This window comes from Clarias gariepinus, chromosome 17 (genome assembly GCF_024256425.1).
Source record: "Clarias gariepinus isolate MV-2021 ecotype Netherlands chromosome 17, CGAR_prim_01v2, whole genome shotgun sequence".
Classification (NCBI taxonomy): Eukaryota; Metazoa; Chordata; class Actinopteri; order Siluriformes; family Clariidae; genus Clarias; species Clarias gariepinus.
Genome location: NC_071116.1, coordinates 25,988,493 through 26,016,330, shown reverse-complemented (window position 1 = coordinate 26,016,330; position 27,838 = coordinate 25,988,493). Strand labels below are relative to the sequence as shown.

General features: G+C 39.6%; 1 protein-coding gene across 2 annotated transcripts in view; it reads left to right on the top strand.

Moving 5' to 3' along the window:
* LOC128545823 (inositol polyphosphate 5-phosphatase K) overlaps positions 1-27,838 on the top strand; it is a 30,194-nt gene extending 2,356 nt beyond the window's left edge. For both annotated transcript variants that reach the window (XM_053516494.1, XM_053516492.1), the window contains exons 2-13: positions 6,096-6,766; positions 10,337-10,444; positions 10,717-10,825; positions 11,877-11,993; positions 16,099-16,274; positions 16,770-16,881; positions 18,702-18,811; positions 18,896-19,106; positions 19,188-19,325; positions 24,936-25,001; positions 25,144-25,248; positions 26,150-27,838. In XM_053516494.1, the coding sequence (XP_053372469.1) occupies positions 6,138-6,766; positions 10,337-10,444; positions 10,717-10,825; positions 11,877-11,993; positions 16,099-16,274; positions 16,770-16,881; positions 18,702-18,811; positions 18,896-19,106; positions 19,188-19,325; positions 24,936-25,001; positions 25,144-25,248; positions 26,150-26,566 (2,298 nt within the window). In that variant the 5' untranslated portion in view covers positions 6,096-6,137 and the 3' untranslated portion in view covers positions 26,567-27,838. The remainder of the gene's footprint in view (positions 1-6,095; positions 6,767-10,336; positions 10,445-10,716; positions 10,826-11,876; positions 11,994-16,098; positions 16,275-16,769; positions 16,882-18,701; positions 18,812-18,895; positions 19,107-19,187; positions 19,326-24,935; positions 25,002-25,143; positions 25,249-26,149) is intronic.

The window sequence follows — 27,838 nt, the reverse complement described above, 5'->3', positions numbered from 1 at the left end:
TGTTGTTGGATGTATACCTTCTGGTCTTATTCATTTTATAGCATGTTGTTCAGCAGCTGACCAGAATTATTTACTGCTTGAAGCTTTTATCATTCATTCCGTGGGCTTATAAAGTTTACTAAGAGTGTAGGTGACTTCTTTGGCCTTACACTTCTTCACTTCACTATTGCCATAGCAACAAGCTGCAATGCAAACAGAGATGCCGTTAATGGGATGTCTATCACTGTCGATGTTTCTCACCAATCCTTTCCGTTCTGATCGTACAGAGAAGCTCAGTCAAACTGGGAGCTCGGGCTTTTGGATCCTCCTGCAGGAAAGACAAGGAACAATTCCAAATGTGGATGGAGATAAAATATTATGATTAATTGGGTGTGAATTGATTGGCTGTGTAAATGATCGCATATGACAGTAGAGCCAGTATAATCTGACAGATTCTTTTGTTTCTCTCCTGACATACAGGTGTTTTTACTCTCGTCTGTTGATGCTTTGTAGGTTGTTTAATATATTCATGAACAGCACAGAGCATTAAGGAAGAGCTCTAAATGAGAATAAAGCTGTACGGCAGATGTAAATAGAGTAAGCAGCAAAAAGAGGTTTAGGTTCAGTTTGTGCTCCTGCTTGTGGTACTGCATGTTCACGAAAGATTACATTTTCTGCATTTTCAGAAATAAAGGTACCACACTGTAACATTAAGGGTGAATCTTTTGTATCTTTAGTGATTGTTTTTTACTATGATAATTTTTAGATGAAAGCGTGAGATACTTTATTGTCATCAGATCATAGTTATAATTAAATTAAAATATATTGCTATAAAAGTTAATAAATAGAAAATTAAGAAATTGTGTTTCCTGGGATTGGTGCAGAGTAGCGAGAACACAGTGATGGTCAGCTTGAGTCAGGTCTCAAAACACGTTTGTGGTACTTGGGGGACTTGGGCTTGTTTCAGTCTTATACGCAAAGTTTGAACAGAAGAACTTCCTTCTTCTAGAAAACAGCCTTGTCACTGGTGCAACACATAAATCAAGCCAACCAGTTGAGGTACACACTTGGCCTCAAAAGGAGTTTTTAAGTCTCAGGCTGCTTTCACATTAGGTACGATTGATTCATACTGTGCCTGGGTACGATCGCGCCCTCCTCCCCTCTTCCTAGCTAGCCAGCTTTCACATTAGTAAGATTGTTTTATATTGGGGAATCTTTACATATTTACGCACTCTGATGCAGTAGGTCGACAGTAAACCCAAGTGTACAAGGGGAACCTTTGCACTATGCCTAATATTATTGATATTTTGTGAAAAAGTCATGAACAAGCTTTTCATGTTCCTTCTTCATAAACTTCATCAGCCATGGCCGTATAGTTTAGAGGATGAGATTGGACGGTTCACTTTCGCATTCAGGTAAAGCTAGTTTTTATATTTTACTTGAGCCGTGCCTGTACAAGCTATTTCAAATAGACTTAACAACGGTACGCTGATCCTCGCCCAGGCACGATATGGTGTGTTCACATTAGGCAAATGTATAAAACTTTGGGATCACCTGTATTAGAATTAGAGGTAGAGCCTCAGTGTTGACTTTAATTTGCACACAATCTTGATTAGACATCGACCCACTTGAGTCTGTGAAAGATCAAAAGCCAACGACAGGGAAAATCAGACTTTAGAACTTTCGTTTGTGAGAATGCAGGTACTAGATACTGAGGGTTCCCCCCCCCCCCCCACATAAATATAATTATATGCAATTAAGAATCTTTTATCGAGAAAATGACACTGCAGGAAGCGTGAATTATTAATAGTAATCATCATGCTCTTTTGCTCTTTATGTCCAGTGTTAAATAATTATTTGACCACGAATGGCTGGAATTTATGACTGAAATAAAGCTGCCATGCGCTTCCACTTAATAAAAGGCAGCGTTTATTTATTGAGTATATATTTGTGCTGTGTCATTTTTCTGGGGTACTGATGTTACATTTGTCTGTTTTGCAAAAGTTGACCCTTTTTGTGATCCGAGTATATTCAGACTGAAATAAAGCTGCTCACATCGGCGACGTTTTGATCAAACGGGAGATGAAAGCGCGCATGCTGCGATATGAACAGCTTTATTTCAGTCTTATACACTCTTACTTTGAGGAGTTTGGATCACTGTATGTAAGAATAAGCTAATTTAAAGCGGATATTTCACCACTCCTGACTAGCAACAGTCAGTAAATGGATGAGACGTCTGTTTTTTATTTTTTTATCCTGATGCACAGAGACTAAGCGGATACCGGCAGATCCCCAAAGCCGTGATCCAGAATCTAGTAGAAGCCTTTCTAGAGGAGGCGAGGTTATTATAACAACAATAACAAAAGGGAAAACACCTGGAACCGCTTGTTTATTAAATACATATGGATGTCAAGAACAATGTTATTTCTCTAAGCTTAACAGATAAATGGAAATTCTAATGTAAAGAGTTTTGACACTCTGTAGTTAATCTTTGCTATCTTCAGTCAAATAATTTAGATAAATGCACGTGATTGCTCCGGCTGCTGTATATGGTGTAAGGATGCAGTGCAGGGTGTGAGGTGTGCAATAAAGTACTTCCCTTAGTGAGTCAATAAAAAGTGTTTAATCATTCAGCAGGGAAAAAAACACACAGCCAACGGTTTTATCTCAGTTGCCTAGAATCAGTGGTGAAAAAACTTTCATACCTGCATATATCGCTGCTCTTATTAACACTGTTTTTTCATAATTGCCTTTTTATTTATTTTAAATATTAGTCATAAACTATTCTTATTATGTTAACATGCATAACTTTATATTAAGCACCATTAAAAATAAAATGAGATGACAGAGCTGTACATCAGTCTCCTGACTAAGATTGCATCGAATGATTAGAATAAGAAGAATGTCAAGAGTTAATTTGATATTTCAAAGAGGTCACTAAGCTTTCTGTGCGAACCAGACACCAGGATGATTGTTCATCATAATCACATTTATTTTTCCATTTTCCATTCTTAATCTGATATTGGGATCAGAGCTCTAAGCAGCGACATCTGAGATTGAGCTGATATCTAATACCATGATGACTTCATAAATGTCCCATAATTTGCTATTTTATTTGCAATCAATCTACAAACCTCCAGAGAACAGCAGAAATTCTGGGGGAGGGTTTCCCTCATATGAGGTCACATTAGAGGGGAAACAACTACTAGGCTTGTTTATGTCCCGGCCAATAAAAAACAACCACATAAAGATCGATCTGAATGTCTGAAAATGAACTAAAAAAATTAATTTTGCATAATAAGACACCCATTTTCTGGTTGTGGGCGTAATGGAGAACTGGCATCTTAATCCTGTGTGAAAGATTGATGTTGCGCCAATCATCACGCAAAGCACAACGGAGCAGATTGAGGATGTCACACGAGATCCGAAACTAATCCAGCATTTTAATATTGGCCCTGATGCTGATATTCGTACGAGTATATGTACATAACATTGGTACAGTCAGCTCCATAAACTCAGGCATTATTAATCAACATGAGCAAAACTGAATATATTACAATAATAACGCATGCAGTGGGTGATGATGGCTCCTTTATAACTGAGAATTAATGCTGCTTATGATTAGTATTTTTAGTGGGTGCAAATTCTTCTCTGTTTTTATTATTATTATCATAATTATTATTATTATTATGTTTATATTGAGTATATCTCTGTATATGTTGTTTTTCTGCTCCAGCATATTGCTCTATGAAAGACTTCTATTAGTTATCTCTTTAGCTATCTGTTGGAGAGGATAAAACAGCACTGCGATTTCTTCCACACTTGACTTCACACCATTTTTTCCCCCTCATCAAACACTGCAGTACATGTGATCTCACCCGGTCTGTTTGTGGAAGCTCTGTCCCAAGATGCCACTGCGCAAACTCGCCGATCTGTCCACGTCGAGCAGATGGAGTCAGAGCCAGGCATTATCTCAAACAATCTCGGACACTTTTCTGGATGCGGATCGAGTCCAGTGTTGGAGCAAATTACAGTCAGGAAGCAAAGTGAGGATCGGTAAATGGTTTGATTATTTTTTTTTGTACACGTTTAATTATTTCAATCTGACCTTTTCAACGATTGGTCAGTGAGCATCACTCAGTCAGCGCTAGGCAACAAAGTAAAAGTGTGCCGTCTTTAATGAGGAATTATGGGATTGCAAAATTCCATCAAAGGTTGTTGGGCCGTGGAGCTGGTTGCCAGGCAACATGAAAGTGGAGCAGGATGAATGCAGGGAGCGAACGAGGGAACGTCTGTCAACGGCAGGAAGGAAGATGATCCTGACTGAGTGATAGTTCTGAAAGCCTGCTGATGTCAGCTGTGACGCTCCGAACAGGACAGAGACGGGACATGAAAGCCAAAACCTTCTCTCTCTTCTTTCTCTCCTCTCTCACACCCCTCCCCTCTTTCTCTAACACACACACACACACACACACACACGCACACTGACACACAGTCCTGCAGACAGCATCAGACAGAGGAGGGAGGAGGTGTGGAGAGCATACTAACTCAGCTTGCCCTCATTTCACCCTTCACACTTTCATCACGTATTCTGCATCAAACAAAAAATATGTATATTTTAATTACATCTAGCATTTCATTATGCTCGTTCTGACATAACGATAATAAAACATTAAGGAGAGCATTAAAGGGGACCTAATATGAAAATTCACTTTTTGATCATGACATCTTGTAGAGTTTGATAGCTGTGTGTGTGTGTGTGTGTGTGTGTGTGTCTATAAGTGCAAAAATGTCTCCTTTAAATTTGCATGTTTTCTTAAGATTTCTTCAGAATCGTCATTATTTTTACAATATTCCTGAGGTAAAGAGATGACAAGACCCTCCTCTGGCCCGGGGCCCACCTCTGTCCAGCCCTTAACATTAATTTTTTTCCCCTAATGGAATGAAGCATCAGTGGCTATCATTGATGTATGTAAATGTTTTGTCAGGTATACTGAAAGTTGTATGTACAGTATGTGTGTGTTAAACTTTTCATATCACACTGCTTTCTCAGTGAGGAACAATTCTGAGCTGGTCTTGTGAAAATCATAAATACCACACTTATGTGCAGAGGTGGAAGGTAACTAAGTACATTTACTCCCTTACTGTATTTTAGTACGTATTTCATGTATCTGTACTTTAGTTGAGTAATTCTGTTAGTTGAATCCTTTTTGACTTTTACTCCACTACATCCTACTACAAATATCTGTACTTTTACTTCATTTGACCACCCCTGCCCATGTGTGGATCTACTCCTACTTCAGCTCCTGGAGCTGTATGCATTACTACTTTATTGTTTGTTACTGTAAGTTCCAGTGTTGAATTAAGTATTCTAAATATGATCTATAATATGTCTATAATATCTATAATATTAAGATACCTTGTATTAAATTGGTGCGACACTTTTTAGGCCAATTTCATAGGCTTTTAGAAACAACAGATCCATTGTGTGTGGGTATAGGTGTGTCAATTCAATATGATATCCTTAATTTTGACCTGTTTGGTGATATCAAAATTGCATATAGTGGCTAAATGCTAATGGCTAATGTAGCATTCTTCAGCTGTTAGCTCTGTCTTAACTTTCGTATAGTTGAACATTGAGAAAGTCATTGTAAATAAAAACTCTTAAACAAACACACAGAAATCTGTTTGTACTATGTAACCTTTTTTTGCTTGTTTTGTTTGTTTGGAAATACTTAAAAAATGGGTGAGAAATCCTTTATTATGTCCTGAATATGAGTAGGTTAAAAAAGGCATTTTCCCCAGCCTTTTTTTCCCTAGTTACTGGAAAATGCACTTCAACAAAGGCGGGTTTATTAAAATTAAAGTAATGTGCTTAAAAAATGAGTAAAAGGCAACAACATTCAGGAATTCCAGAATGTGTTACGGGAAATTATGGAGATTTTTAAGTATTATATGACCTGGTTTATATATACGTATAATATGTCAGCTTTAATTAAGAAAAAGAGAAGTAAAGACTGATTACATTAAATTGTAGCTGTCTTCCTCATGCTTTTAGCCTCCTTTTATATTTTATGGTTGAAAACAAGTTTTTTTTTTATGTGTTCTTTCTGAAGATAAAGGGATCCAGCGCAGACCAGCCAAAGCTGTCGTTCCCGATGCAATCCACAGGAGCACCAAGGCTTAGCCCATCTTCAGTTCCCATCCTGCCTCCTCCGGCTTCAGTCTGCCCTACTACAAAGCCATTAAACCTTCCGACACTCAGCACTGCCAAGACATCAGAGACATCACTGCGGGAACGTGGAGGCTCGGCATCCACCTCCTCAACATCTGCTACTGTTAGCATCAGCCGACCCAGGCCTACTACCAGATCGGGGGTAAAGTCCCCCAGAACTGTGGACCCTCCTTCCATTTTACCCATCATTCCAGCAACAAGCTCCACGTCTCAAACCCCCGCAGAGCCACTTCAAGGACGCCGGAGCCCACAAAGCTTGCAAAATGCTCAGCTCAGCCCCAAAGATGCTCAGCGCAGTCTTACTCAAGTTCACATCCAGCTTAGTCCTAGCACCAAGCCCAACCCTTTAACGTTCCCCAGCCCTCCTGTACAACCTGGTCACAATGCAAATACACACACAAATCTTTTCCCTAAACCAAACCTTAGCACTTCCTCCATCCCTATTCTGCAAACCCGTGTTCAGAGCCAGTCTCCAGAGCCGATCATCATAAGTCCTGGCACTGCAGAAAAAGCACGTCAAAAGAAGCCCTTCAACAGGGATGGAGACTTTAGGTAAGAGTACCTCTTTTTACAACTTATTAAGATATATTAGTACTTGGACAGCTTTGGCTTTGCTTTGGTAAAGGTGTTGCCATAGCAATTATACAGCAGCTTTTTTCCTTGAAGGAAAGCATTAGGTCTTAACAAAAATATTAAGGGTGAGCATTACTCACCCTTCTCATCTCCTAAGGTAAATCACAAGCATTCATTTTAAAATGTTAAACCTAATTGGAGACTGTGAGGCTTGGGACAAGGCTGTTTTGGGACACTCTCTCCCTCAAGACTGCGACTCCACAGAGGGTAAAACAATTAGAGCGGAGACTGTCTGATGTCCCTGATCTGTGACTTCGTCATGGTTTTTAGGCTGTGAGTGACAGAATGGGTTCAGCGAGCTGCACTGGCCACGTTCCCGCTCACAGATATCACACAGCAGCTTGTGCCACATAATCATGAGCGGCTCTGCCAGGGACATCATGACAAAACATGACAAAACATTTCTAGTAGTAAGTTGTACCCTGCTAAATATTCCAGAACTGAGCTGGCATGACGGAAGATGGGAAGAGTTTCTAGTTTATTACTATTAGTGCAACAACGTAAACAGGTTTTTTTTAAGGCAACAACACTCTAGTAAAGACGTTTAGCAAATCTCGTTCTCATTTCTTAATTAAGTATTTATGCAGATGAAAAACAACTTACCGGCTGGTCAGAACAATGATAGGGCATTGTAGGGCCTTCATCAGCGTGGTAAAGTTCTATATGCTTAATGCACGTGATGCAAGCCATATAAGGAAAATAATAGAAAATGTGCTTTACCTATAATGATATTTCTCTTAGGTTTTGCAGTCATGCTTAAAATACATTTCCATTACTCCTCGGCAACCATGCAGGGATTAACACGATTAACACTTTATTAACTAAGGAGTACTAGTTAAATAGTCAGTAGTAATAATAAGTGTGTTTTATGTGTGTGTTATTAATAATACACACAAAACATAATTTCCACTGCATGCATCTCATGGGCTCAACTCATCACGAGGTCAGATATTTTGGGTCATTTGCAAAACGCATATTTATGACATCAGCACTACTAAATACACACACTATACACACATACTACACAAACACGCACAAATACTACACACACACACACATCCTACACACATACATAACCTACTGTACACACACTACACATTCTAAACAAACAGTGAACGACCCAAGCACCTGCACCATTACCCGGCCCAGTGATGAGTGACATCAGCAACCAGAGCTTTTTTGAGTGCCGGGGTGGCGATGGCACAGGTGCTTGGGCCCGCTCATCGTTGCTTGCAACTATATTTTATTCCTACATTTCTTACAAGTTAGACTCTTTTAGAAAACTTTTACATAATCCAATACATATATAATAAATTAATTAATATATACAATATATATGCAATATATATATACATACACATATTGGAAAAAAGTACATGCCCAGAAATCACAAAGATCACCATTGCAAAATAAATGATTAGATGATTATATTAACCTTTTATGTATTAAATCCATCTTTTCTTATTTGTTGGCTTAATATTCCAGAGCACGTAGCATTTCTGTAACACTACAGACAGTTTTGTGCTTTGGCTCGGTTTGTGCCTCGTGGCTCAGTTTCTCACCTTGTGTTGAACAAATAAAAAAAGAAAAAAATGAAAAAAAAAATAAAACACAGTATGATTGCTTTATATTATGCATTCTGGGTCAGTTTAGAGTGAAATCACTTTCTCACCACAATTAAACTGTGCTAGATTGAGAACGCTTCTCTATGACCCTTATTTCCAAACCCACTTTAGGTTTTAGACTCAGTACACTCAGTAGTGAACACTTTTCAGTACTGTATTAGGTCACAGTGTGATTCGGAGTCTGTGGAATGAAAGTGCAAGACAATTTAGCCAAATGTTACAGGAACACATATGTACTGTATATAAGTATGATTGTGGTTTGTTGCCCAGACTGTTGGTAATAGGAGAAAATATTAGGCACCACTAAAAGCCCATTAGTACGTCCATGCATGGCATCATTGCTGCCAGTATGCGTCTTTCTACGACTTTATTTTGATCCGTAGCCATATCGATGTTTCCCCTTGCTCTGTCCTAATTCATTTACGCAACATGCTGTAGTACTGATGGACTGTAATGGCTTGCTTCTTTCATTACTTATTCATTACTTTATCGATTTGCTCATTTATTATTAAATAGGAAAGCCCTACAGAGACTAGAGTCTCATTTTCAGAGAGACCCCAAATGTTGATAACAAGGTAATAAAAACTTCCTTCCGTTAGTCATTGGTCCTGGTGTGGATTTAATGTATGGTCTGAAAATAATCAAATTTCCGATTTCATTCCTTTTTTTTTTTTTGCCTTAACCAGCTTCAGACTTACATTTTGTTCTAAATTTTATTCCACTGCCAAGGCCCAAAAAATTTATTTCCCATGTTGTTCATTTTGCATTTACATTCATGATCTTTGGCAGACGCCCTTATTCAGAGCGAGTGACTTTTTCTTCATCTCATTATTCGTCTGAGCAGTTGAGGGTTAAGGGCCTTGCTCAAGGGCCCAACAGTGGCAACTTGGTGGTGTTTGGGTTTGACCCGTGGACCACTGATCCACCCCTGTAGGGGTTCATTAATCTCTTTAAATGCCATTGATTACTAATTAACAGACTGGTTCTCTATCAGTGGCATTGTTGATATGGATCCCCATTAACAATGTACAGAAGTTCTCTATTAATAACACTGTTTTCTAATTTGGTTCTCCATTAATGGAATTTGTCAGAATTCGCTCTTTTGTTTAGCTTATTTAGTCCATGCTCTCAGCATGCTTTCGTTCTTCAGTTCTCAGAACTCTGCTATTGTCTGTGTTTGTGAAATCTGGAGATTTTATGTCATGTCATGTTGATCAAGTTTTTTTTAGTTCATGTTTGCGGAGAAGAGACTGTGCCAAGTTATACCAGCCTGTGCGGATTATCCCAGACACGTTTATTTTTAAAACCGTATTTGGAACTGATACAAGCCTGTAAATAAATTCCTTTTTTTTCTCTTTTAACAGCTCGTCATGGTTGTGCGTTCGGGTCCAAGCTCTAAGTGTTTACAGAATTGTTTTCTAAGTGATGATGCGTTTCCCCAGTAATTTAAGTGTTCTCTAATTAACAACACAGTCTTCAATGGCATTGTTCTCCACTTAAGGACTTTCTTCTCCATTAATGGCATTGTTCACTGTTCTCATTGTTCTAAAGGGTATAGGTTCTCCATTAACAGTGTGGTTCTCTATAAACAGAGTGGTTCTGCATTAATGTAATTTAAGGCATTAAAGGCATTTCTCTTTCTCCACATGATTTTGTCATTATTTAACACAATTATATGGTTTTTCATTTTATTAAAAGATTATTTTGTGGTTCTACTCTTCAATTTGTGGTTCTCTCAGTAATTACTTCATAGCTTTTAACCAGACATCTTCATGTTGTGGTTCTCACTTATGTATATGGAATAAATTATTTGTAAATGACATCAAAATTGTAGATAAATGGTTTGTCATTTTTGCATTTGTAGGGTTCACATCGTCACATGGAACGTCGGCTCAGCGATGCCACCTGATGACATCAGCGGTCTGTTCGGCCCGGGAGTCAGCGATGGGAGCACGGACATGTTTATCGTCGGGTGAGACAGCTTGTTATTCTCCACCATGTCCTGCTACGTGTCCAAACCTGCAACTGGATATTTTCCATTTGATTCAGTGCCAGCGCTAATCCGACACACTTCTAAAATATAAAACACATCCAAATTGGTGGGCGCAGGTGCATTAGCCTGAAGGGTTGGAAAGAAATTCTCCAGGGTGGTGAAGTCCTGCAGGATCAGGGTTTGTTGACTGTCTATCTAATTGTCTTTCTTTTTCACGCCCTGTCTCTGTGTGTGTGTGTGCCCTTCGTCAGGCTGCAAGAGGTGAACTGTATGATCAACAAGAGGCTAAAGGATGCACTGTTCATAGACCAGTGGAGTGAGCTGTGCATGGACACGCTCGGCCGCTTCAGTTACGTGCTGGTCAGTAAATGTCTTCGCCCAGTTATAAGAACTGTCTAATACACAATTTTTTGTTTTTAAATATAGAGACGGAAATCAGTATGAAACTGAAACTGAGATATATTAATGAAATTTTGAAGGATTTTTTTTTATGACTAACACCTGACTAGCAAAGCCTTCTGTATTAATTATCATCATCCCTATGATTGGGTTTAAATTAGTGAACAATTAGTAATATAATCATGTCTGAGAAATATAACTTGGCAAAATGTTGAAATAGCTTTGGAATAAATATTGATTAATTAAAATCAAAAGCATTAATTAAAAGCAGTGAATATGTGCCATGATTGACAATTGTGCAGAAGTTAATCCAAGCAACCGCTGCACTCGATTTCCTCCACATAAGACACGAGGAATTGTGTCCAAATAGTCCAACAATAGTTATTTTATCTGTCCCAAGGCTTTTTCTTCATGTGGTTCGAGTGTCCTTCAGGTGCTTTTTTGGCAAACTCTCAGCGGCTGCAGTTCACGGAACAAAACACTTCAAACACCTGTTTTTATTGTGTGTAGAATGATAAGAAAAGTCTATTTTAAGATGTACTGTACTTGAAACATAACAGAATGTGCAAAACTTGAAGAGGTCTGAAAAACCTTTCATCTGCATGTATGTGTGTTTATTGCTCATCCAAATTATATGTATATATAAAGCTCCTAAAAAAAAAAACAATATGAAAACTGGAGGCTCGGTGGTTAAGGTGCCGGAGCAGGAGGTGCTCGGTTCGAGCCGGTTGGCCCCCTTGAGCAAGGTCTTTCACCCCCAAGTGCTCGTATACAATCAGGCATTGAGCTGGCAACCTGACCCTGTAGATAACTTAACCCCAGGTCATAAGATCCTATGATGACTTTAGCTACAGTAGCTAATTGTAACATTTAAAGCACTAAAGAAGAGTACAGTGTACATGCACAAGTCAACTTCCTACTATCAAGTCCTTTACAAGATTGTAAGAACAATCAATTCTGCACAGACGCATAATGTGTGAGATCTGAGTGCAGCTCCTGTTTTTGCCCGTAGGTGGCGTCTCAGAGGATGCAAGGCGTTTTGCTGCTGGTTTTCTCCAAGTTTTGCCACTTGCCGTTCCTCCGTGGGATTCAGACCCAAAGGACACGAACTGGCCTGGGCGGGTGCTGGGTGAGTCCTGACACACGGGCATGATCCTATTAAAATTTATTTACGTACATTGTAGGTCAGTGTTGGTTTACAGTCTGATTGATTGGTGACCTTCAAGCGTCTACGTTTTCGCAGTCAGTGTAAAGTAGGCGGGGCTAATATTGGGTAAAGCTTGTGACCTCTGATGTTAAAAGGAAGAATCATTGCAAATCAGTAGAGGTCTTGTGAGCGATCATGTTTATTCTATAATGTGGTGTTTATATCATGTGGGCGTGGCTTCTTCCAGGAAGACTCCGCCCCAGTTCAGGGCTCAATGAATGGTATGATGAGAATAATACAAGTCATATCCTATGGGATTACCATACCTAAAAAAAATAAAGTATGATTATTTTTTTTCATAAATGAGAATGCCTTAGAATTTTTTACAAACGTGATTGTGTAGAACGTGTTTCTCTAGATGATGAAGAGCTCTGTTTCTCACTCCAATACAGTTCCAGAGACATGAAGAATCTGTGCCAAGGAGCACGAATGCCGCTCTGGCAGCTCACCATAGCCTGAAACCGCACTAACACACTACATGTTGACTTTCTTGAATGTCCATGTTTCTGCAATATGATCGTGCTTATGTTCAGCCACTATGGCGGTTCTGCTCCTCGTGATATACGCTTCGATCTTTAACAGCAGAAATGTGTTTAAGGCTTTGACCTTGATGCTTAGGTGGATCTTTAATGATCAGTGCTACCCAGAGAGAGTGAGAGGGTAAGCTGGGTGTGTGTTTATCTGCGTGCGTGTGTGTGTAGACGTCACAGGGCTTGTGTATTGATGACGTCATGGCTCCAAGGTTGTGCTGCAGTCTCCTTTACGCCGTGTGCAATAGGACACAGCAGCTCATCTATATACACACACACAGACACACACACACACACAGACACACTAACACAGGCAGTATTTTATCACCTTGTGTATTTAACCGAGAGTGAACGCAGTAAATGACGCAGTAGATGATCACTTTTCAGCATGTTTAGTCAGTCAAGTCCAAAACGTCTGCGTCACTACTAACAAACGTTAATGTTTACTTAGTAAAGACAACAGCGTTTTACTCAACTGATGATTATTATTCAAAAATCTGTCATGGGAAAATTAAATCGAGTTTTTAGCTCGAAGAGAAACTTTCCTCTGTAACTGAAATCTGATTATAATTACTGGCTGTGAGTGGTGTGTGATTGATGTCCCTCGGGCAATACAGCTGTCCTCTGTCCTGTCCCAGTCCATTAGTGCTGCGTCACACACAGATCATCACATCACATTACAACCCACAGCTCGTGATAATTAGCAACAACCCCATTACAGGCTAATGCATGTTAAACCTTGTTGATGCACATTTTTGAACAGGAATTATTAAGCCGTCTGTGTGACACAAAAGCTCTTCAGGAAGAGCGGAAGCATCACTGTTTTACAGATCTCTCAACGAGGCATCCACCCCCACAGCTACTGTACAGTAGTGACATATAAATGAGGCAGAAATATGAAACAACAGTGACAGATCTCATGGTTTAATGGTTACACTCAAGGCTGTTGTTCATCCAGTATGACGCCATGACGATACACACGAGACACCAGGTGTTAGTGATCGTGTAAACTGAATGCTTTTGTGATGTGGATGCAATGTGATGGGAGAAGTTAGGTCCTTCATCTAAAGGCACATAAGATTCATAGAGTGGAGGTGTTGAGAACAATGGACAGGGAAAAGTTATTCGATGGTAAATACTTCAGGTTAGTGTTGTCAAGGTGGAGTTTCAGATCCGGGAAGAGAGACGTCAGAAAATCAGACTGATATCTTCTAATAGAGGGAAAGAATCAAAAAGCTATGCCTCATCAGCATGACAGCATAATCAGTCCTGATCATTAAGTATACACAACAAAGATTTACATCTTAGGGAGTGACATATTCTTTAATCTAGCCAAACATATCTATATTTTCTTAAAATAACTTTATAACAAATCAAATATAAGATTACTAAGCTTCAAATGTTAATAGAATTCCAAGTAAAAAACGTCTTGTATTGGTAGATCATTTTGCTTCGTTCAAAATGATCTGCCAATACAACATCATGTACAAATAAAAGACATTTTCGATTATTAATTGGTAACAGTTGACTAGAAATAAGCTTAATAATATTATAATATTTGTGTGCTTGGTGGGGCTACACAAAAAAACAACATTGGACCAAGTACTGAACCTATAAGCAGGTTTCTAGACAAACATAGGCCTTTAGGAACATTTGGCTCCTAAACCCAAAATATTTAGGAACCAAATCTAATTTTAAAATAAAAATTTTTCATAAAAAAAAAAACATATGAACTCGTGCTGATTTGAATTGGAGTTGTTAGCATGAAATGAAGTTAGCATTTGCACTGCTAGCATTACCTGATAATTCGACTGGGATGAACTTTCACTGGTTCTCCTCCGTCTCTTTGATTTAAAGGAGGCAGTGAGCTAAAAGGTAAGTTGTTATAATTTGTCATTTTTACTTTGTCCATTTACTGTTCTCGTCAGTTGTCAATTTCTTTGGCTAGGTAGCCAGCTAAGCTACGTCATGCCTGTTAGTTAGCACAGCGCTGGACAGAGATAAAAAAAAGAAAAAGGAAATGCTCAACATCATTAAAATAAACTTAACATCGATCAGACAATACTAAAAAAATAAGTCTTAAATTAATCTTGTGCTATTTTTTGCGATTCACTAAACCAGCTGCTTGTCGACACATGCATCCAAGTCCTTCCACTGTGGACAAAGTATAAGAGTACAGGAGTATGAACGCAGCCTTTCTGTACCATCATATGCACTCTTGTACTCTTGACGAAGGAAGGCAGACGGAGCTGAGCAGAGAGTCTATAACAGGATTAAGAGATTGCTGCATTTTTTGTGGGGGCGGTACGTTGGCAGCTGTCGCAAAATGAAAAGGCAAATTTAAGGCCATTTCGATCACCATCGGGACCCCTGTCTAAGGGCTTGAACATTTACTTTTAAGACGGGCTGCTCAGTAAAAATCAAGACATGTCATTGCTAGGTTTGTCCACAAAATGGCCGACAGGAACTACTTGTAGTCCCCGACTTATGAACTTTCGAGTTACGAATGTCCGCAGATACGAACGACCTGGGTTTACTTTTTGTTCAGCTCACATGTATTGTACAAAAAATAGACACTGCAGTGCACCAGATACCAATATTTACAATTATATACAATATTTAAGCGTGTAAGTGATATAACGGAAATGGTCCGGTATATTGTATGTGTGTGTGCGTGTGGGAGTGCAGGAGAAATGAGTCGGCTTCATCGCTTTCAATGAATCAGTCCGAGAGCACGATGATGGATGAGAGAAAATGTCTGTCCTGTAAATCTGTCCTAATGGTGAATAATCCTAATTTAAGAAAATCCTCAACAAAACAGAGAGTTCACAGTCCAATACAGTGGAAAACAGCTGAGTGTTTGGGATTCCGCAGACGCAGAGACAACACTTCCCTGTGAGATTACGGTTTTTGGCCACACGGAGGCAGTGTGGGGAAATATATACACTGTATATTGTACTGTATATTCGTGTCCAAGGCTTACTGTATAAGATTCGGACTTAAAAACAAATCTGACTTGCGAATGTGGCGGGGACAACCTATACACTTATCATCAGCCCTAGGACATTACGTGTCTTAGCAGCCTCAGTCACAGATTACTCACAAGTGTTTTGTATTTCACTTATAAGTAACCCTACTTCAGCTTTAGTTTTACTGCGGTTAGTTGTTAATATTTGTTATGTTATGGTTATGGTTCTGGTTCACCTTGGTTATGCTGGGTCTTAAGTCTGTGTTATAACATGTTGTGCTTTCAGTAATAAAGTGTTATGTTGCTTAGATAAAATTCCTCAATATACACTTTCTTAGTTGAAGTGCTTTTTAAAAGAGAAAAACCTTGCTTTGATCAGTTACTGTTTAAAAACAAAATTAAATCCCATAAATCACTCTATCGATGATTAAATCTCTGAGTTCATCAGGAATCAGGCTTTCTTTCTCTGTGAATTTGAGAATGATGCTCTCTCTCTCTCTCTCTCTCTCTCTTTTTCTGTCTCCTCTAGGGGAATAAGGGTGGAGTAAGTGTCAGAATGATGATGTTCGGTCACTCCGTGTGCTTTCTAAACTGCCACCTGCCGGCTCACATGCGGAACCTGGAGCAGCGAATCGAGGACTTCGAGAGCATCCTGCAGCAGCAGCAGTTCGAAGCCGGCGCTGCTGTGGGCGTCCTGGACCACGAGTGGGTGGGGTCAGGGCTGTAGTGAAGATATAGATTTCAGTTATTTTAGGTTTATCCATAGCGTTTTAGCAGCAGCAGCAGCCAAATATCTGTCTAACTCTCAGGACACTGACAAGTGAAATAGCCACAAAAAAAAAAAAATTTACATTAGCAATGAATTTGGGATTTTTATTTTCCATCTCTGCCCGCACACCTTATAGGTTTGGTTTCACTGAACAATTTAGACAGGATGGTTTTACATGAACCACACTATAATAACCCAAAATAAAAATAAAATATATGGCAGAATGAAAGGTAATACTGAAATGTGTTTTTTTTTGGATTTTTATACTAGAGTGTAGTTCAGTTCAGTTGCAGTTAACTTTTATTAGGCATAATTTAACCACATAAATGCGCATTCATATAAAAAGCGAATAACACATCACAGTAAAATGATGCTACAGTATGATTGATTTCTAACATCCAGCTCACCGCGTGTTTCCTCTTTCTCCACAGTGTCGTGTTCTGGTTCGGCGACCTGAACTTCCGCATCGACGACTACGATATCCACGTGGTGAAAAGTGCCATAGAGAACAATAAACTGTCTGTGCTCTGGGAGAAAGATCAGGTGAGGCCCCCTGGAAACTCTCTCGGGTTGCTGGTACGACAGGTTTCAGTCAGTTGTGACAGTGTAAAGTTACACAGGTTTCTTTGTATACAGAAGACATGTAATACTCTTCTGGAGCTCATCAGTGAGATGTGGAAATATCGGATTTAACCCATAAAATAATAATATTTGGTGTAATAATCATGATAAAATATACTTGGTGGCTGGCACTGTCGCCTTGGACTCCAGGGTCGAGGGTTCGATTACTGCCCCAGGGTCTGTGTCGTCCCCACGACCCTGTATACAGGATAAAGAGGTATAGACGGTGGGTGAGTGAGTGAGTGAGTGAGTGATTGCGGATAATAATCCTCTTTGTAACGGATGTTAAAGTTTACTGCAGTTTCTTTTACCGCCACAAGAGTCTGCCTCATCACCAGATTTCTGACGGCACACAGAGCCAAGGAGAAGAGCTGCTGTGTCGCTGTGTTCACTGTAGAAAGTGCAGTTGTAGCCAGCCAGAGCGTTTAGAACAGTATCAGTGGAAATAGTCATTATAAATTGGCACAAGTTGCTTGTAAAGTGTTGCCGTGCTCACAGAAATGAAGTGCTCTCACACCCAACAGTTGGTCCAATACTTTTTAAGAACTTTAAAATCAATACTGTATTTCTACTCCCTCACAAAATAAGGCTGAGCCGCGAGCCATGAATGCACCTTTGTCTTCATTTCTTAATCAGAAATCTGCTCGTAGGGCTGCTTTCAGGGAACCAAACAAGAGAAAGACCAACAGCGCAAGATCAGGACTATAGGGGGGACGCTTTAACACCTCAAAACAAAAAGTTTCTGCAGTGTGGGCAGAAGTGTGCAGACGTGCATCCTCATGCGATTTCCGAAGTTTAGGCTTCAGCTCTTCAATAAGAGCTTCAATAAGCGCACTGTTGATTGTTGAACCTTTTTTCCCCTGATAATGTTCCAATACTTCTGGCCCTTGAAAATTCCAGAAAACTGTGAGCGTTGATGAATTTTCCGGCAGATGGTGAACTTTTGAATGTTTCCGTTCCAGACTCTGCCGTTTACTTTCGGGCTTGTAGTGATGAATCCGTGTCTCGTCACCAGTAACGATGGTCTTTAAGAAACTTTTATCTTCCTAAAAGTATCGCTCCAAATTTGGTTTGCAAATATAGAAAAGGCTTCTGTTTATGCTCTTTCATGAGTTGTTTCAGTTGCACAATCTTGCACAAATCACTGATCGCTGCACGCTGCTCTTTTTTCGTGGGACAAGTGAGACATCCATGTTTGCTCGCACTGCAGTTACAAATGAACTGATGTAACACGTCTACACCTTCTCAGCAGTTACTGGGGAGACAGGAGCCTTGAACAGAAAGTGCTGATGAGACCATCAAAAGTTTTAATGTAACTGGAGTGCGGATCATTTTTGACTCTCCCTCTCCCATTTTTGACTCTCTAAATTGTTTCTAAACAATTTAGAAAATGAATTATGAGTTTAAAAAAAATTAAGATAAAATAGAAATTTATTACTTAGTTATTTAGGTAGGCGGCACGGTGGTTAGCACTGTCGCCTTGCACCTCCAGGGGCCGGGTTCGATTCCCAGCCAGGCTCTGTGTAGTTTGCATGCTCTCCCCGTGCTTGGTGGGTTTCCTCCGGGTACTCTGGTTTTCTCCCACAGTCCAAAGACATGTGAGTGTGGTTAACTGGTGTTCTTAAATTGAATTATTTAGGTGCCATGTGCTTGTTTTCCAGTTGCCTAGCAACAGCATTGAGTGTGAGCATTTTATACCATATTTTTTACATACAATTTTCAATTTTGTTTCTGTCTTTCAGCTCAACATAGCGAAAAAGCGCGAGTCTGTGATGGATGAGTTCGTCGAAGGCCCTTTAAGTTTCCCACCGACCTACAAGTTTGATGTGGGAACACACACGTATGACACAAGGTGTGTGTATTTCTGTAAGAAATCAAAAATAAAATCGTTTTATTGCCGTTGTCATTATTTTTTTTCTTTTTGTCTGTCTGTCAGCGCTAAGAAAAGGAAACCTGCTTGGACAGACAGAATCCTGTGGCGTCTCCGCAGGACGGGTTCCCCCGTCCCGTCCCACAATGCTGCACTGCAGCGCGGTCTCACCTCGTGGCTTGGTGGGGCGACACAAGTCACGCCGCTCTTTTACCGCAGCCACATGGGATATACCGTTAGCGACCACAAACCTGTCTCAGCTCTTTTTTCACTGCAGGTCAGACAAAACAAAGATGTTGATGTTTACACAGATGCCAGACGTCTTTAGTGCTGCTTTAAAACATTCCTGTCTCTGCAGTTTCCCTTTAAACTGGATCTGCCTTTAGTCGAGCTGGAGGTAGAGAAGGAGTGGACCAAAGTGTCGGATGCGACAGCCAGGTTTACTACAGCGTCTGGTTTCCAGAGGAGCTCCTGGGATTGGGTGGGATTGTACAAGGTAAGAATGAATGCAGTTCAAATGCAGTTCATGAGTAAACACCGGACTTTAAATAAACCTTGGTAGCAATTTAAACAGAAACCGTCATCACTTCTGCATGTTCCGCAGGTGTGTGATATTTTAGCAGCAAAAGTAGCAGTAGTACCGTTACATCCTTGAGTTGAGTTCCTTTCACTTTCATAAAAAAAAAAAATGTAGATTTATCTCTCTGGAGAACAGGAAGGGTTAAAGTGTTGAAAAAAATCACATGCTTGATTGCCCCGCTATCTGTGACCCGGAGTCAGGAGAGCAAAAGTGGCTGTGTTATTTCTCTCTCTTTCTCTTTCTTTTTCTCTCTCGGAGTCTGTCAATTTATGTTTGCAGAAGAGGGCATTTGGCATCATTCATTCATTCATTCATTCATTCATTCGTTCATCGTCTACAGGTTGCAAGGGGCCTGGAGACTATCCCAGGAGACTTAGAGACGTAGGCACACACGTACACACACACTACGGGCAATTTGGTATCGCCAATAAGCCTAATCTGCATGTCTTTGAACTGTTGGAGGAAACCAGGGTACCTGGAGGAAACCCACCAAGCACAGGGAGAAGAAGCAAATGGCACGCACACAGACCTGAGGCGGGAATCGAACCCTCGAGATCCAAGGCAACAGTGCTCACCGCTACGCCACTGCACCGCCTAAGGGTTTTGTTTTTTTTTACCACCAATTTAGATTAGATTTTCTCAGCACTTGTACATTGTTGTCAGACAGGCAGAATGGTTTATAAGATTTCCCCCAATGGGACTGTGCCTGCTCTTCTACATTTGAAGTCTACTCATATTTCTCATCCCACTTTGGTGATGTATCCATAACCAGGGTCACCGGCAGCTGTAATCCTGTATGCACTGTGCAAATCTTTTTTTTTTTCTTTTTTAGATTTTAGTCAGTTTTTAAGTCAGCAGGCGTCAATGGCGGTCAATGCACCTTTCTGGCTCTTTTTTTCTTCTTCTTTTTTTAACATTTAGCTTATCTTGCGTGTTAGTAGGGAAATAAGTACTTCGGAAATAAGCCAAAGAAATCAACTGAATGTTTTTGAAAATAGAAAGCGGTAGGTAATGATGCCGGTTTATAACACGTCATCAGCAGCTGTGCACAGACTCACTCACAGCTGTAATGAATACGAACAAGGTGGGTCATTTTCTACATCATTCTAATTTCCTTTTTTTTATATAAATACAGTTAAGAAACTAAACATTAGTTTACACACACACAGACAGTCGTGTTTTGTTGTTTGATTGACAGGGTTATGTTTGTTTTGCGGTTATGAGCATTATTATTATATTATTATTATTATTATTATTGTAGATGTTAAACACATTATGAAAACTTAAATATAAAAAGGATAAATTGCTAATGCAGACCCTTATCTGCCTTTATGTATGTGTGTGTGTGTGTGTGTGTGTGTGTGTGTACTTTGCCACAATATTATTCTTGTTATGCTATAATACTGTACAATGCTCAACAATAATAGCTCCATTGTTATAAGATAAAGATCTTAGGCGTAGCTTTCTTTCCACTTGTTGTCACATAAATATATTAAGTCTTATTATCATCCTTGATACTTTACATTCCAAATCCTAAGAGTTATTATTCAGGACCTACAGTAATTGAAGAACAGTATAAGATAATTAAGCCTATACATGTATTTGGCTGAAAGCTGTGTGTGTTACCTGAACTGCCTTTGAGTTATTCTAAACATGTAACAGACATCCTTCTGTAACAAAGGCTTACGTGCCAAGAAAGTGCTTGTTAAAGCTCATGTCTATTGTAAAGGTATTTTTGCTTTCAAGACAGGAAATAGTTGATGGTTTATTGCCAAGCAGCTGAGCAATGTGAATGCCAAAAACTCGTCACTGTTAGATACGAAGGTAACGATTAAGCCACGTGGCACATAAATGTAGGTACTGATTATTGACACTGATTACGTTAGTTTGTGAGGTTATGATTCGATTAAAATGAAATTTTAATACAAGAAGTGCGTAAAGTACTGTATAAGGCATCATGTATACTACTATTATTAAGACACTACAATCAGATCATTTTCATTTGATTAATGTTATTCAAGTGGTTTAGTAGCTAGAACTGTCACCTTGCACTTCCAGGGCCCGGGTTCGAATCCCGCCTTGGGTCTGTTCAAATGTTCTCCCCGTGCTTGGTGGGTTGGTGGGTTTCCTCATGCAGAGTGGGTTAACTGGCGTTCTCAAATCACCCTTAGTGTGTAAATGAGCATGTGAGTGTGTGTACAGCATGTGTGGGTCCTGTGATGGATTGACACCCCATCCAGGGTGTACCTCGACTTTTGCCCTAAGTCTCCTGGGATAGGCTCTAGGCCCCCCGCGACCCTGTATACAGGATAAAGCGGTAATGATGATGAGTGAGTGAAGAAGTGAGTTATATTAATCAACTGTCAACAATCCTTTAAGCCTTAACTGATGCTTTGAGTAGCTTTTAATTTCTTAAACTCCTATGTCAGAAGACGTGTCCCGTCATTGTGGGGAAATATATATTTTTTTTTCAGAAGGTAAGAATTTTAAAGCCTTCATCAAGCAAAACAAACAACTATGATTACAGATTACTGGAAGTAATAAAAGTATGTTAAGAACTGTCTAATTCCCTACAACCTGGAAGGATAGTGCTAACCCATCAACTTCACTGAAGAAATCTGGTTGGGGTAAAAATAAACATTATTCATGAATGACCATGATCAGAGATGACGTAAACTCTTGGTGAAGTTTTAAAAATCGACATTAGAAATCACAGCCCTGTGTAATAATATAATAGCGAAAGTAACAGCACTTCCACACACAATGTGATGAGAACTCACAGGATTGGGACTAAACAGCTGTGTGGCCTTAAGAAAACCACTTCTAAGTGAGACTAATCGGGGAAAAAAGGCTTCAGGTTGCTAGGGGGCATAACGATTGGACTGTGGATCAATGGAAAAAGCTCATGTGGTCTGATGAGGCAGTAAGGCAGTGCTATAATCTGGAGTTGCTCCAGTTACTCAGGTCAATAAAATAAAGTCAACTGACAACCTGAATGTACCGAATGACCTGGTCATCACAGCTATGGAGTTTTTCCTCCCTGATGATACAGGTACATCACCGTTAAAAGTATTTGAGATGTGCTGGAGAAGAGGACTTTACAGTCTCCCGTCATCAACCCAATACAGTTTTTTTTGTTTTGTCCTTTCATGTTGAAGAAGATTGGAAGAATTGTTTAAGAAAGTCCACCCTAATATTAAAGGTTTGTTCAGCATTTATGCATATCATGATTCATGAGCATGGAGGAAGAAGAGGCAAATACATACTGTAGCATTGTGAGCACTTACAAGTGTAAAGGGGTCTGTTGCAGAAGAGCAGATTTACACTTTTTGACAAAATGTCTTCCAAAAGCTCTCTTGAGTTTTATCTGTGGAGGCACATGAAAGCACATGAACATGGTATGGTGTACTACAATGAAGATCATTTAAAGCACAAAGATAATTTAAAGGAAAGCATACTAAGTACAATTACAAGCAAACACCAGACATGTTAACACGTGCTCATCATGAGAAGGAGCGGTGACACTGTGCTTTTTTTTTTTTTTTTACAAAGAAATGCCAAACATGCCAAATGCCAAATATAGGTGGAGACATACTTTAGTACTCTCTGTTACTCGCTTGACCCCAAAACGCCACCTTGCTTGTGCTGATCATATTGTTACAGTGGGCCGAGGGTGAGCAGGTGCTTCCTTTTAACACTGAATTTAGAAAAGGAAACTGAAGTCATTGTCAAACTTAACAAGAGCCAACCAAATACAGTTTATAATCAGGACTAATACAGCATATAACTGATGAACATTTTCATAAAAACTCATTCATCATTCATTCATCATCTATATTGCTTATCCTGTACAGTCTATCCCAGGGAACTTCAGGTACAAGGCGGGGTACATCCTGGACAGGGGGCAATAGACGGACACGGTGCCAATCTATTGCAGGGCACACAGGCAGACATTCACACACTACAGGCAATTTGAGAACACCAATCAGCACTAATCTGTTTGTTGTTGGACTGTGGGAGGGAACCCACCAAACACAGGGAGGGAGAACCTGCAAACTCCAAGCACACAGACCCCAAGGCAGGAATGGAACCCTGACAGTACTGTATGTCATACTGGGATGACAATATCCACAATGTTATTCAGTTAGGTCCAAACTAGTAATGAGATGAAGTCTTTAACGTGACTCAGGAGAATGAGTAGTCTCAGAGAGTGATTTGTTCATTTTCTACTGGGCGTGCATGCACAACACATTACAAAACCTCTATAGATTATGTACAGGAAACAGAAATGAGTAGTTAACTTTGAGTCTTGGTCCAAATCGTTAATTCTTTTGTCACGTGACTTCCATAGACGCTATGCAGTCTCAATACACAATAAACAGAATTGAGCTTTTTTTTTAAGAATCCTCTAGTCCGAATTATTTGTTCTTTTGTCACGTGACTCTCATGGAAGCTAATAGCTTAAAAGAATGAACAATTTGGACCAGAAGATATGAGAGGTGAGCTGCTCATTCTGTTTATCACAATATGTCCTTAGCTGCATTGTAATATTTTCCTACCTGGAACTAGAGCCAAATTTTGTTTATGTAGACGTGTTAGGGGTCTGTTTGTTGTAACATTTTCTGATCAAAAAAACTAAATGAACTAAATGACTCAAAAAAAGATTTGTTCATTTTGATGAACGAGATTCAAAGAAACAAGTCACTAAAATGATCCAAACTTCCTATCACTAGTTCACATTAATGGTCTCAAAGCTGCAAATATATTAGTTTTTCAATGTTTTTATTCTGATGTGTATTGGTATATTACTTCTTGTATTTGTAGTAGTATTGCATTCGTAAATTACTGTCAATTCAAAGATAGTTATTTTCTTTTTATTTACAGGTAATACATAGTAAAATTTCGCATCTTTTCATCTGTAATTTGTTCATTAAGGATATTGCTTTTTTAATTTAACACATATTAAATAATGCCGGCACAGAGTTTTTGTGTTCTTCTCATACTGTAATACGTTTAATAATGATCGGTTGCCTAGCAACAGTTCTTTTACAAATATAACCAGGTAAATGATCTGTAGTTGGTGTCTTCCAACTAAGTCAGTAAGATTTCAATCAGATGCACCATTTTGACCTTGTTGATGCTGAGCAAAAGCAGTGAAATTAATTTCTACAAGAGTATCGAATGACTTAACTTACTGTAAGCTTTTAACTGTTGGTAGCTTCTTCATGTCTTTCAGATGTGTTGGTAAATTATTGAGAAAGACTCAATCCAAGACGCTGCAATTATGCTTATCTAATCCATTTTCCAGGAGTTGCACCATATTGAGAAATGTCAGCGTTGTGTCACAACTTGAACTCTGAGCTATCAGAAAAATTGCCTTGCGAAAAAGTGTGAACGAACATATTAAATAATTCTCATAAACACAGTTAATTAATTACCTCTGATTAAACTTTGCACTTTACTACAAATGCATCATGTGAGTTTTAATGCTGCTTTATATGTTTTCTGTTTCCCTCCTTCTGCCAGGTTGGATTTAAACACCACAAGGACTATGCAGCCTATGTCTGGGCCAAATCAGACCATTCCACTCAGGTAGTTTAACTTAATGTGCACCGTAAGCCTGAAAAGCCCTCAGATAATCTGCTTAGTTCGTGAGATTACTCTAAAGACCTTACGATGGTCGAACCAGCAAAAATATCTGATTTCTGTACTCAAGTTCTCGTATTGCTTTCAGGTGACCTTTCCAGAAGAGGATTTGCCCAGAGATGCAGGAGAATACGTGCTGGGTTACTACAGCCATAACATGAACAGCATTGTCGGGATCACAGAGCCGTTCCAGGTTGAGTCAAATTCACCAATACAGTCACCTGGTGTTTAGTCTTAGCACAAAGATTGGCATTAGTTTGGCTGTAAACCAGCTGGTCATAAGTTCTTTGCTCCTTTGGGAGACATGGGGGACAACAGGGGAAAAAATACGATGGAAGAAAAAAAACACATTGGTGGGGAAAAAAAACTGTTGAAGGAAGGAAAAAAAATAATTGGGACATGGGACACACAAAAAAAAATCTGCAGAAGGATAAAAAAATCTGGACATGGGGCAGGAAGAAAAAAAAACAGAAAGCGCAAGTACATATGGAGTATCTTGTAGACTAATATTTAAATCATATATATATTTATATATATATTCTCATTTCTTTTGACCTTAAGAATGTTTCTGGGTTCCTGTCCATTGCAGCCAGTGGACAGCGCTAACTTTACTTTAACACTAAAATGCCCTTTCCGCATTTTGCCGCTGGAAGACTGACCCAGAACTATGAGTCACTTATTTCTTTTCTCTTCCCTAATTTTGATAATTTTTTCATTCCACAGATTTTTTATCCCTTTAACAGATTTTTTTTTCTTCAACAGATTTTTTCCCCCGACCCATTTTTTCCCCTCACTCAGGTCCAACATTGAGATGAAATAACTGTCCAATAACTCAAGAGCAAGGATGTAATTAAGACAATGTTAAAAGCCTAAAAGCATAATTTTACAATTATCATCTGTATATAAGAGCACCCCTTATAGTTCCTTATTGGCTTTGGTTTTATACTGTATATAATATGATGAAAAATATTTACAGCTAGACAAAGTTACTTTCATCTTTTAAAAGTCGCTTCATATCGATGCTTTATTTTCCTTTCTTTTTTTTTGTCTCTCTTCAACGTTTTTTCCTTTCCACACCACTCTTTCACCTCCAGGTTCAGTTACCTGTCTGTTCCCCTCCCGCTCCTCCATATCCATCCCGCTCCGACAGTTCAGACGAGAGTTCGGAAGATGACAGCACTTTGGTCCTACTGGCGCCCAGCTCACGGAGTCCGAGTCCGAGGACGCGCTCCAATAAACGGCAGCAGCGGCACCATCGCAGTCGCAGCCCGGCCGTGCCCGCCCTGCAGTCCCTCAGTCTGAAACCCAGAGACCCGCCTGTTTCGCCTCGCCACGCCGCAAACACCAAGAAGGAGCGCCTGTTTTCCCCTGAGTCGTCCTCACCCTCTCTTAGTCCTTTGAGTCCGGCCAACGGCATCAGCGTCCCCGAAGCACTCGTCGCCGCCATCCTGGGGGAACACAGACCACCTCAAGGCCAGATCCTAGCCAAGAGCCCGGACTCTAACCGATGACCGCACATTTGCTGTCCAAGACTTGTAGAATGCTAATGCTACACATCTGAGATTCATGTTTTATTTTATTTTATTTACTTTCATGTTGTTTTACCTCACACTACAGTCTAATTCCTGCAAATTCATATTTAAAATCAGTCCTGATTCAATCTGTCCTTAAAACCATCAGCTGTGCTTTTGAGCTTTTTGACTATGAATCAATATGTAGCTTGTTTAATGTTATCTTGCTAACGTCTGGTGAACAGTACCAGACTTTTATAATAAGAACTACCCTGCTAACATATCATTAAATTGATTAGCTAGCTAGCTAGCTAGCTGTTGAGAATCAAACTCGTCTGCTCTGTCTTCAGCTACAGCAGCTTGCTACTTTGCTAGCTACTGTTTTGATGACCGAGCTAGTGTTAGCGTCCACTCTTCAGACACTCTCAGTGCTAAATTAAGCAGCTAATACAGAGTGCTTTCACATGTTTAGCAAAAGCAGAGCGCTTTCAGATGTCTCTTTGTAGCTAGTGGACTGCGTGGAGGTCTATGGGGTTTGTCTTAGCAAATTGTTATATTGATCAGAGTGTGCCAGTTGGTGTAGCACAGTTTTAGGCTGTTTATCTTTAAATGTCTGCTCACTGGGATGATCAACATGCATTTCGTTCTTTTTGTCAAGCATTAACGTGTTCTCTCTTCAGCAGATGAGCTTTATTAACTAAAAAAAGATCGCCTGTACATGAGCACACATATAGCTCGGAGTGAATTAGCCTACAGAAGTTTCTACAGCTCTAATTCTTCACATACATTTCCGAAGTGCATCATTATAATATCTGAGGAAGAGGTTAAGAAGAAAGAGTCGTTAGTAGTGGCACACTGTTTAATCAAAGTAGAATTCACACGAGAAAGCAGGTTAAAACACACCACACGTTCTAGAAATTTGCATCAATTGGCATAAATTCATTTTGCCAATATTTCCAGTTTCTTGAAGAGCTGAAATGTGCATGCAAATTCATAAGAAAAAATAATAATAATAAATCTGAGTCAAAGTATTGGATGAAACAAGCCAAATATATCTTTAGTACAGTCGCATGGAACAGTAGATCTAATAGTCAAGGTCTGGGGATACACATTTTTTTAATCTGAAGTGAACTTTTCTGCCACTGTTCATTCATTCATTTATTCATCTTCTTTACCACTTATCCTGTACCGGGTTACCCAGGCTATCCCAGGAGACTTTGGGCATGAGGCAGGGTACATCCTGGACAGGGTGCCAATCCATCACAGGGCACA